Genomic DNA, 12,213 nt, shown 5'->3' with positions numbered 1-12,213 from the left:
ATGGGTTACAGCACAAAAGGAAGCCCTTCAGCCCATTGTGTCTGTGCCAGATCATGGCAATACCAACTTGCATAATACCATTACCCATTTTTTTCCCCGTGGTCTTGCAATTTTTTTTCTGCTCAGATAATTATCCAATTTTGTTTTGAAAGATGTGATTAGAAATGGCTCCACCACACTCCCAGGCAGTGAATTCCAGATCCTGAACACTTGCTCTGTAAAAAAGAGTTTCTCATTATGTCATTGTGGCTTCTTTTGCCAATCACCTTAAATCGGTGCCCTCTGGTTCTCGGTTCTTCCGCCACTGGGAACAGTATCTCTTTCCCTACGCTCCCCTGTCCCCTCATAATTTTGAATAGCTCCATCAAACATGGATGAATATTGGCCAAGATATCGGCGATAACTCCCCTGCCCTACTTGAAAATAGTGCCATGGGCTCTTTCACATTTACCTGATCAGGTAGGCGGGGCCTCGCTCTAACATCTCACCCAAAAGACGGCACCTCTGACAATACAGCATTCCTTCACTGGAGCGTCAGCCTCGATGTTTGTGCTCACCTCCTGGGTTAGGAATCGAATCCCGAACCTTGTGACTGAGAGGGGTGTGTGTGCCTCCCGCTGAGCCACAGCTGACACACATGGGAATGGATTTTACACTTCCAGCTGGCAGGTTTGAACGTAGGGCCCACGTAAAATGGCTGATCCTGCCACCGACCTGCCTACCCCAACCTCCCCTCCCCTCCCCCCACCTGTCTCAAACTTTCCTGAAGTGGGAGGGGGTCAGGCAGGGTGGGCAGGAAAAGCGTTGGGTGACCCGCCCACCCTTGGGCCTAGGAAGGCACTCAAGTGGTCAATTAATGGCCACTTAATGGCCTTAACCCCCATCCTCCCCCCACCCCGCCACTGGTATTTTACCTGTGGTGGGAGAGGCCTAAGCCATGAGGGAAGCCTGGCAGCTTTAAGGGTGTGGGCTGGTGTTTGGGCAAGGGGGCAGGGACCTCCTCTGAGGGCCATCTGAGACCACCCGAGTCACCCCCTTCAAGGTCATCCCTCCTTAACCCCCTCCCCACTAGCCTCTCAATCCCTCACCCTCTTCACTTCAAGGCCCCCCTGACCCCAGGCTTAACTGGACTCCTTGGCGTGGTGGGGCTGCCTGTCTCCCCAGCAGTGGCCACTGCCCCCAGCTGGCGCTGCTGGGAATACAGAGCTGCCATCCAACGAAACTGTCTCCCCAAGGCGGGACATCCTCCCAAGAAAGGGGCAAAAGACTAACCTAAAAGAAATTAGTGTCGGTCCCTGCATTAAATTGCTGTGGGGCAGCCAGCAGCAAGGTAGGCAGGTGGCCCACCCTCACCAACATTTTAGGCTGAACTGGGCAGGGAATGTGCCGCCCTGTAAAATGCAAACCATAATATCTTTTAACATTGAGCAAGATGGAACCTATAAACCATCAGGCATCAGTAAAATGATGGAAGGGGTCATCAACAGGGCTATCAAGTGGCACTTGCTTAGCAATAATCTGCTCAAATGCTCAGTTTGGTCTCCGCCAGGGCCACACAGATTCTGACCTCATTACAGCCTTGGTCCAAACATGGGCAAAAAATGCTGAACTGCTGAGATGAGGTGAGAGTAACCGCCCTTGACATCAAGGCAGCATTTGACCCAAAGTGGCATCAAGGAGCCCTAGCAAAACTGGCAAAAAAGCCCTAGCAAAAATGGGAATCGGGGGGAAAATTCGCCGCTGGTTGGGGTCAGACCGAGCACAAAGGAAGATAGTTGTGGTTGTTGGAGGTCAATTATCTCAGTTCCAGGACATCACTGCAGGAGTTCCTCAGGGTAGTGTCCTAGGCCCAACCATCTTCAGCTTGCACAATGTTCAGCACCATTTGTGACTCCTCAGATACTGAAGCATTCCATGTCCAAATGCAGCAAGACCTGGACAATATCCAGGCTTGGGCTGACAAGGAGCAAATAACATTTGGGCCACACAAATGTCAGGTAATGACCATCTCCAACAAGAGAGAATCCAACCATATTCCCTCGACATTCAATTGCATTACCATTACTGAATCCCCCAATATAAACATCCTGGGGGGTTACCATTGACCAGAAACTGAACTGGACTAACCATATAAATACCGTGGCTACAAGAACAGGTCGGAGACTAGGAATCCTGTGGCAAGTAATTCACTTCCTGACTCCCCAAAGTCTGTCCATCATCTACAAAAATCAGGAGTGTAATGGAATACTCTCCACTTGCCTGAATGAGTGCAGCTCCAAACAGCATACAAGAAGCTTGACACCATCCAGGATAATGCAGTCCGCTTGATTGGCACTCCATCCACAAATATTCACCCCTCCAGCACCGATGCGCAGTGGAAGCATTGTGTACCATCTACAAGAAGCACCATAGGAACTCACCAATCCTCCTTAGGCAGCATCTTTCAAACCTGTGACCACTACCATTTAGAAGGACAAGGGCAGCAGGTACATGGGAACACCACCGCCTGGAAGTTCCCCTCCAAGCCACCCTTGCTTGGAAATATACCGCTGTCCCTTGACCATCACTGGAGCAAAACCCTGGAACTCCCTCCCTAACAGCACCTACACCACAGAAACTGCAGCGGTTTAAGAAGGTAGCTCACCACCACCTTCTCAAGGGCAATTAAGGATGGGCAATAAATGCTGGCCTAGCCAGCGATGTCCACATCCCGTAAAAATGAATTTTAAAAAATTGATACTGGATGGATGATCTTAAAGGGCATTAATTGCGCAAATTGTTTTTACTTGTAACACAGGATTCCAGGCTTCTGTCCCCAGAATATGTGAAAACATTTGAATTACACAGGGGTGTTTCTGTACGAATTCAAAATGTGCTTCTGGATAACCACCAAAATCAAAAAATGAAAAGTGACTGGACTGTAAAGGATATCCAATCACCACCAGGTATGGCAGCTGTATATATGGATATAATTAATGTGTGAATGTGCATGTGTCTATATATTATATATATATTATATCATGTGTTTATGTGCACAGTAGCAGCAGTGTGGAAATATATCGCCGTTCCTTCACTGTCGCTGGGTCACAATCCTGGAACTCCCTCCCTAACAGCACTGTGGGTGTACCTACACCACATGGACTGCAGCGGTTCAAGAAGGCAGCTCACCACCACCTTCTCAAGGGCAACTAGGGATGGGCACTAAATGCTGGCCTAGCCAGTGATGGCCACATTCCTTGAATGATTAAAAAAAACATTGACATTGATAGGATAGACAGCTCCTATCTTTAATGAGAGGAAACTTGTTTGGAGCAAAACCACAAGCATGGGCTAGTTTTATTTTTTTTAATTCTTTCATGGGATGTGGGTATCACTGGCAAGGCCAGCATTTGTTGCCCATCCCTAATTTTCTTTAAACTGAGTGACCTAAGACTCAGCCACATTACTGTGGGTCTGGAGTATCATGTAGGCCAGACCAGGTAACAATGGCAGACTTCTTTCACTAAAGGCGATTAGTGAACCAGGTAAATTTAATACTACAATCAATGATTGTTTCACAGTCACTATTGCTAAGATTAGCTTTACATTCCCAGTTTATTAACTGAACCAGCTGCCATAGTGGGATTTAAACTAGTGTCCCCAGAGCATTAACATTGGTCCCTGAATTATAAGTCCGGTGGCATTACGTCTGCCATAGTTGCCCCCTCTAAGCTGAATGGACTTTAACTGTGCCATGTATTCCAATGCATCTTTAATGCGGGGCACTCAGCTCTGTCGGCCTGGATTTTACCTTTGGCACAACCGGCAGGCCCAAGGGTGGTCGGGAAACAGGACCCCAACTGCGACTGGCCCCCCGGTTGCCATTATGTGTTGGCTGGCCGCATGAAACCTGAACTGAAAAGCTCAGCGTTGCCGGGGTGAGGGCAGGGAGAGGGTGGGGAGAGGGTGGGGAGAGGGTGGGGAGAGGGTGGGGAGAGGGTGGGGAGAGAGTGCGGTGGGGGCGGGGAGATGGGGGAGAGGGTGGGGAGAGGGTGGGGGTGGGGGGGGAGAGGGTGGGGAGAGGGTGGGGAGAGGGCGGGGAGAGGGTGGGGTGGGGGGGAGAGGTCGGGGAGAGGGCGGGGAGAGGGTGGGGAGAGGGTGGGGAGAGGGTGGGGAGAGGGTGGGGGGGAGAGGGCGGGGAGAGGGTGGGGAGAGGGCGGGGAGAGGGTGGGGAGAGGGTGGGGAGAGGGTGGGGAGAGGGTGGGGAGAGGGTGGGGGGGAGAGGGCGGGGGAGAGGGTGGGGTGGGGGGGGAGAGGGCGGGGAGAGGGTGGGGAGAGGGATGGGGAGAGGGTGGGGGAGAGAGTGGGGGGGAGAGGGCGGGGAGAGGGCGGGGAGAGGGGTGGGGAGAGGGTGGGGAGAGGGTGGGGGGGAGAGGGCGGGGAGAGGGGCGGGGGAGAGGGCGGGGAGAGGGTGGGGAGAGGGTGGGGGAGAGGGGGGGGGGGAGAGGGCGGGGGAGAGGGGGCGGGAGAGGGTGGGGGGGGGGGGGGGGGGGGGGGGGGGGGGAGGGGGGGGGGGGGGGGGGAGGGGGGGGGGGGGGGGGGGGGGGGGGGGGGGGGGGGGGGGGGGGGAGGGGGGGGGGGGGGGGGGGGGGGGGGGGGGGGGGGGAGGGGGGGGGGGGGGGGGGGGGGGGGGGGGGGGGGGGGGGGGGGGGGGGGGGGGGGGGGGGGGGGGGGGGGGGGGGGGGGGGGGGAGGGGGGGGGGAGGGGGGGGGGGGGGGGGGGGAGGGGGGGGGGGGGGGGGGGGGGGGGGGGGGGGGGGGGGGGGGGGGGGGGGGGGGGGGGGGGGGGGGGGGGGGGGGGGGGGGGGGGGGGGGGGTGGGGGCGGGGGGGGGGGGGGGGGGGAGGGGGGGGGGGGGGGGGGGGGGGGGGGGGGGGGGGGGGGGGGGGGGTGGGGGGCGGGGGGGGGGGGGGGGGGGGAGGGGGGGGGTGGGGGGGGGGGGGGGGGGGGGGGGGGGGGGGGGGGGGGGGGGGTGGGGGGGGGGGGGGGGGGGGGGGGGGGGGGGGGGGGGGGGGGGGGGGGAGGGGGGGGGGGGGAGGGGGGGGGGGGGGGGAGGGGGGGGGGGGGGGGGGGGGGGGGGGGGGGGGGGGAGGGGGGGGGGGGTGGGGGGGGGGGAGGGGGGGGGGGGGGGGGGGGGGGGGGGGGGGGGGGGAGGGGGGGGGGGGGGGGGGGGGGGGGGGGGGGAGGAGGGGGGGGGGGGGGGGGGAGGGGGGGGGGGGGGGGGGGGGGGGGGGGGGGGGGGGGGGGGGGGGGGGGGGGGGGAGGGGGGGGGGGGGGGGGGGGGGGGGGAGGGGGGGGGGGGGGAGGGGGGGGGGGGGGGGGGGGGGGGGGGGGGGGGGGGGGGGGGGGGGGGGGGGGGGGGGGGGGGGGGGGGGGGGGGGGGGGGGGGGGGGGGGGGGGGGGGGGGGGGGGGGGAGGGGGGGGGGGGGGGGGGGGGGGGGTGGGGGGGGGGTGGGGAGAGGGTGGGGAGAGGGCGGGGAGAGGGCGGGGAGAGGGTGGGGAGAGGGTGGGGAGAGGGCGGTGGGGAGAGGGCGGGGAGATGGGGGAGAGGGTGGGGAGAGGGCGGGGGGGAGAGGGTGGGGAGAGGGCGGGGGGGAGAGGGTGGGGGGGAGAGGGCGGGGAGATGGGGGAGAGGGTGGGGAGAGGGCGGGGAGAGGGTGGGGAGAGGGCGGGGGGGAGAGGGTGGGGAGAGGGCGGGGGGGAGAGGGTGGGGAGAGGGCGGGGGGGCGAGGGTGGGGGGGAGAGGGCGGGGGAGATGGGGGAGAGGGCGGGGAGAGGGTGGGGAGAGGGCGGGGGGGAGAGGGTGGGGGGGAGAGGGCGGGGAGATGGGGGAGAGGGTGGGGAGAGGGCGGGGGGGAGAGGGTGGGGGGGAGAGGGTGGGGAGAGGGCCGGGGGGAGAGGGCGGGGAGATGGGGGAGAGGGTGGGGAGAGGGCGGGGGGGAGAGGGTGGGGAGAGGGCGGGGAGATGGGGGAGAGGGTGGGGAGAGGGCGGGGGGGAGAGGGTGGGGGGGAGAGGGTGGGGAGAGGGCGGGGGGGAGAGGGCGGGGAGAGGGCGGGGAGAGGGTGGGGAGAGGGCGGGGGGGAGAGGGTGGGGGGGAGAGGGTGGGGAGAGGGTGGGGTGGGGGTGGGGAGAGGCCGGGCGATGACGTTTCCGTGGGCGCGGGTGAGCGCTGCCAGAAAGCTCCCTGAAGTCAGACCGTTGCCTCAAGGGAGCCGCGGACCTGAAAATCATCAAATAAACATTAAAAAAGCTGAAAAAAAATGTCCATGCGTCCCAGTCAAGCATCTGAAAATATAACCAATCAAAATGCTGTCCACAGATATTTAGTTTTATTTTATTTCATAACTGAACTTTCACCCCGCCCTCGGAAGAGGTTAGATGTAAAGCGCAGAGGCCGCCTGACCGATACGCCCGTCCGCCAACCGTAAGGTTGGACGGGCCACGAAAAATCGGAGACAATTGCCTCTGTTAATGGGATTAATTGCCCACTTAATGCTCGGCGAGCACACTTCCGGCTTCTGCGTGCGCCCACCGAGCGAGATATCGCGCGGGTCCGCGACGACGTCGGGATGCTCGTCCGATGTCTTCTCGCGCAATTTTATACCCAATCGGGTGGGCGCCCGCGGGACCCAAAATTCAGCCAATTGTGTGCCAGTTACCGGCCTCTGATATGTTCCTCAATTCTAAAATGGCTTGACGGCAAAATGTCATTTGAAATGCTGCCCTTTTTAATTAGCTTTGACTGTGGTGCTATCATGACTCAGGAAGGATTTCATGTCCCGTGAAAGGGAGCAGAGAAGGTTCACCAAAATGTCTCCGGGGATGAGGGAAGGTTTCGGCTGGAGATGCTGGGGTTGGTTCTCTTCATGGACCAAAGCAGTTTGAGGGGTGATTTGATAGAGGCGCGCCGGATTATAATAGGTTTGGACGAGGTAGACAAAGTAATTGTTCCCATTTGCTGGTGGTTAATGATTAGGGAGCGTAGATTTTGTACAAGAGAGGTGGGTGGTGGAATGATGCGGGGACCGAGTTTTTAATGCAGTGAGTGTAAATGATGCTTACGAGGTTGCTGGAAGCAGAGACAATCAGTAATTTAGAAAGGATATTGGATGGGCACTTGAGGGAAATAAACTTGGATGGCAATGGGTTAGAGGGGGGTGGGGCTAACATGGATTGTTCTATCAAGAGCTGGCATAGACTCGCTGAGCCAACAGGCCTCTCTTTCTCTGTGCCATAATGACCCTACATTCTGAATTTCCAAGGAGTTGAACCAACTCCAAAGGCATTTAAAAACGGCGGACGAGATCAGATTACCAGGTTGCCACCCCGATTCCCACCTCACTGCCCCACCCAAAAGATTTTCGCTAGTGTGGGATGAGGACACAGGTAGCAAGCTCGCACCCTGCACTCCCAAACTGGCTGGCTCCATTGCAGGAATAGGTATCTCCTATGTCCCCCGCAGCTTCTATGTAGTCAGGCCAGCTTCTTGTTGATTAGTGGTTCACAGCCCCTTAGAGGAACCATGACCTATAGCCTGGATTCAGGAACCTTTAGAAAGATAAGGTCAAAAGATCTTACTCATGCCCTTTCCAAAACCTAAGCCCTCTCCATGTCCCCGCCATGCCAACACATGCACCCCACCCTCCCCGATGGCACCTCATATCCTGCATGCCAACTCTTGGCCCTTCCATCCCCATTCACCCAATGTACACTGTGTACAAAACCTTAAACACAATAATCTATATACCTAGGTGTACAAGGCATCATATGACACAAAATTCGGGTGAATTGCGAACTACATGAAATCTGTGCAAAACTGCAGAATTTACTCTTGAGGTTTCAAAGTTATGATTTTGCGCTGAAACATAAGCCAGGAAGAGAAGCAGTGCAAGCAAATGCTTTATCTCGGTTGTCACCACAGGAGAAACATGAGATTAAAGATCTAGGTACAAAGTTCCGCTAGCTAATGAACATAACCGAAACTAAGCCAAATTAGCGATGAGATCAGCAAAGCTGAGAAGTTTCAGGTGTTCTTTCAGCAAGGGTTCCAGAGATGGCCTGAAAAGATACAGCAAACGCAGCCAGCGAAACAGCAGCACTGGTCTATCACAGGTGATACCTCACTAGAAGATGGTGTTCTGCTAGCTGAATCCAGAATACTTGTACCACAAACAATGCAGAAAGAGCTACTCCAGAAAATACATGAAGGCCACATGGGAATGGAGAAGTATAAGATCAGAGCCAGATCAGTTGTTTACTAGACATGCATCTACAAAGGCATCAGACAAGTGGTATCTACATGCAATATTTGCCTGAAGTACAGAAATACACAGCAGGAAGAGGAGGTGATAGCTACTGAGTACCACCCAGTCCATGGCATACTGTGGGAACCAAATTATTCACATCCAATTAAGAATGGTATCGCATAGTTGCAGACTACCACTCAAAATTCCCTTTTATTTGAAAGGTGGAAGATTTGAGAGCTACAACAATCATCTCAGCAGTTCACTGAGGAAGGAGTTCCTGAGAGATTAATATGTGACAATGGAACCCAATTCAGCTCCAGAGAATTTAAGGAAATTGCTTATCTGAAATTGTGATGTCTAGAACTGGATGCAATATTCTGTATGTGGCCTAAACAGAACTTTACAAGTTAAGCATAACTTCCCGGCTTTTGTACTCAACATCTCTATTTATAAGACCAAGATCTCTTTTGTTTGCTCACCACTCGCTCAAAATGTCCTGACGGTAATTGTTTAGGAAGGCTCACTACAACCTTCTCAAAGGCAATAAATGCTGGCCTTGCCCATGGCAGCAACATTTCAAGAGTCATATTAAAGAAAAACATACACAGTAAAAGCAGGGATTTGGAGAAATTCATTCTAATTCCCCTGAATGACTTTAAAATTTGGACTTGCATTTTCCATTCTGTATTGCTGTTACATGTGTTAGTTTTAACTTTATGAGAGGAAACATGGCTGATATAATTTCTTCTGAAAATCCTGTGGACTAAAATTATTGTTAATGAGCCACATACATTGCAAAGTCTTTTAATTAAAATGTTGTTTATTTTTATGAATGCAGACGATCCAGAAACATTGATTTCCAACTTCTCATGTATTGTGTATAATCATTCATCCATGAATTGCACATGGCGAAAAGGCAGGAAAGCACCAACTGACACCCAATATACAATGTATTACAGGTAAGCGTCAAAATGTGGGCACGTGATAAATTAAAACTCCTCCAAATTTGCTGTTAAGTTTTTGATATTAATTACAAATATTTCCCCTTTAAGACAGGAAGAGACCACCAGGAAGTGTACTCATTATTTTACAGATGTGCATGGGAGACAGGGCTGTCATGTTGATCAAGGCAGAGTTTATGTCGAGGAGAATATTCTAATATGTATCAATGGATCAAGTGATTCCAGCACAATTCCATCGTATTATACAGAATTTGACCCATGGGATTATGGTATGGTGTCGTTCCTTTTCTAAGGCTGTGTCTCTTTTTTTGGATTGTTGTGTTACTCGTTGCATTAAAGGTTCAATTGCTGGTGAATGGTTTTGTGTCCTTAATTTTCAGAGATGTACAACCCACCAGTAAATCTTACGGTTTTACCAAACCTGACTGTGAAATGGGACAAGCCTTCAGGTTATGATGTTAACCCCGAGTGTTTTCAGTTTCAGCTGAAAGTCACAGACATGGATGAGGGTAGGACTGAGGTAAAGGTTATGTATTCCTTCCTTCACTCTCTTGCGCGTTGTCAACAATTCACTTTTATTATTCTTTCATGGGATGTGGGTGCCCCTGGCAAGGCCAGCAGTTCACTGCCCATCGCTACTTGCCCTTGAACTGAGTGGCTTGCTAGGCCAGTACAGAGGACAGTTAAGTGTCAACCACATTGCTGTGGGTCTGGAGCCACATGTAGGCCAGACTAGGTATGGATGGAAGATTTTCTTCCTTACAGGGTGTTGGTGAACCAGATGGGTTTTTACAAATAATTGACAATGGTTTCATGGTCACCATTACTGAGACTAGCTTTTAAATTCCAGATTATTAATTGACTTTAAATTCCACCAGCTTCTGAGAGGGGATTTGAACCCTGGTCCCCAGAGCATTAGCGTGAGCCTTTGGATGACTAGTCCATTGACATAGTTTTAAAGCCACCATTGTGTTTACATGCCATTTAAGTAGAGATTATGAGTATAAAAATCCTATTGTATAAAGATAAAGCTGTTTTCACAAAAAAAGTGTAAACATTTGTATTGGTGGAATAACTTGTATGGCTAAAACACTCTAAAATGGGAGAGTGTGTTTCACAGTGAGTCACACTCAAAGTGAGCAGAGATCTGTGGCTGTTTTGTGCTGCTCCCAGCCATAATGGGAGTTACGTACAGGCCTCCGAACATTAGTCAGGATGTGGGGTACAAGATACACCAGGAGATAGAAAAGGCCTGTAAGAAAGGCAAGGTTACAGTGATCATGGGGGATTTCAATATGCAGGTAGACTGGGGAAATCAGGTTGGTGGTGGATCCCAAGAAAAGGAATTTGTGCAATGTCTATGAGATGGCTTTTTGGAGCAGCTTGTGGTGGAGCCCACTAGGGAACAGGCAATTCTAGATTTAGTGATGTGTAATGAGGCAGATTTGATAAGGGAGCTTAAGGTGAAGGAACCCTTAGGAGGAAGTGACCATAATATGATAGAATTTACCCTGCAATTTGAGAGGAAAAAGCTGGAATCAGATGTAACGTTATTACAGTTGAATAAAGGCAACTACAGAGGCATGAGGGAGGAGCTGGCCAGAATTGACTGGGAGATGAGCCTAGCAGGAAAGACAGTGGAACAGCAATGGCAGGAGTTTCTGGGAGTAATTTGGGAGACACAGCAAAAATTCATCCCTAGGAAGAAGAAGCATACTAAAGGGAGGACGAGGCAACCATGGCTGACAAAAGAAGTCAGGGACAGCATAAAAGCCAAAGAGAAAGCATACACTGTGGCGAAGAGCAGTGGGAAACCTGGGGATTGGGAAGCCTACAAAGACCAACAGAGGACAACTAAAAAAGAAATAAGGAGGGAGAAGATTAAATATGAGGGTAAACTAGCCAGTAATTTAAAAGAAGATTGCAAGAGATTTTGTAGATATATAAAGGGTAAGAGAGAGGCAAAAGTGGACATTGGGCCACTGGAAAATGATGCTGGAGAAGTAGTAGTGAGGAACAAAGAAGAGGTGGAGGAACTGAATAGGTACTTTGCATCAGTCTTCACAGTGGAAGACACGAGTAACATCCTCAAAGTTCAAGAGAGTCAGGGGGGCAGAGGTGAGTATGGTGGCCTTTACCAAGGAGAAAGTGCTAGGAAAACTGAAAGGTCTGAAGGTGGATAAATCACCTAGACCAGATGGATTACACCCCAGAGTTCTGAAGGAGATAGCTGAAGAGATAGTGGAGGCATTACCGGTGATCGTTCAGGAATCACTGGAGTCAGGGAGGGCTCCAGAGGACTGGAAAATTGCTAATGTAACCCCCCTGTTTAAGAAGGGAGTGAGGCAAAAGACGGGAAATTACAGGCCGATTAGCCTGACCTCGGTCGTTGGTAAGATTTTAGAGTCCATTATTAAGGATGAGATTTCAGTATACTTGGAAGTGCATGATAAAATAAGGCAAAGTCAGCATGGTTTCATCAAGGGGAGGTCATGCCTGACAAAGCTGTTAGAATTCTTTGAGGAGGTAACGAGTAAGTTAGACAAAGGAGAGACATTGGATGTTATCTATTGGACTTCCAGAAGGCCTTTGACAAGGTGCCGCACAGGAGGCTGCTCAGTAGGATAAAAACCCATGGTGTTAGAGGCAAGGTACTAGCATGGATAGAAGATTAGCTGTCTGACAGGAGGCAGAGAGTGGGGATAAGGGGGTCCTTCTCAGGATGGCGGCCGGTGACTAGTGGAGTTCTGCAGGGGTCAGTGTTGGGACCACAAATTTTCAATTTATACATTAATGATCTAGATGAAGGAACTGAGGGCATCCTGGCTAAGTTTGCAGATGATACAAAGATAGGTGGAGGGACAGGTAGTATTGAGGAGGTGGGAAGGCTGCAGAAGGATTTGGACAGGTTAGGAGAATGGGCAAAGAAGTGGCAGATGGAATACAAAATGGGCAAGTGTGAGGTCA

General features: G+C 53.2%; 1 protein-coding gene across 1 annotated transcript in view; it reads left to right on the top strand.

Annotated features, from left to right (window-relative positions):
* LOC121283838 (interleukin-5 receptor subunit alpha-like) overlaps positions 1-12,213 on the top strand; it is a 67,102-nt gene that overhangs the window by 39,004 nt on the left and 15,885 nt on the right. Inside the window, exons 4-7 of the mRNA XM_041198617.1 lie at positions 2,798-2,945; positions 9,123-9,243; positions 9,337-9,515; positions 9,627-9,766. Of these exons, the coding sequence (XP_041054551.1) occupies positions 2,798-2,945; positions 9,123-9,243; positions 9,337-9,515; positions 9,627-9,766 (588 nt within the window). The remainder of the gene's footprint in view (positions 1-2,797; positions 2,946-9,122; positions 9,244-9,336; positions 9,516-9,626; positions 9,767-12,213) is intronic.

The sequence above is a fragment of the Carcharodon carcharias genome, chromosome 11 (assembly GCF_017639515.1).
Source record: "Carcharodon carcharias isolate sCarCar2 chromosome 11, sCarCar2.pri, whole genome shotgun sequence".
Taxonomy (NCBI): Eukaryota; Metazoa; Chordata; class Chondrichthyes; order Lamniformes; family Lamnidae; genus Carcharodon; species Carcharodon carcharias.
The sequence above is the reverse complement of the archived record's forward strand: the minus strand, read 5'-3'. Positions and strand labels throughout refer to the sequence as shown.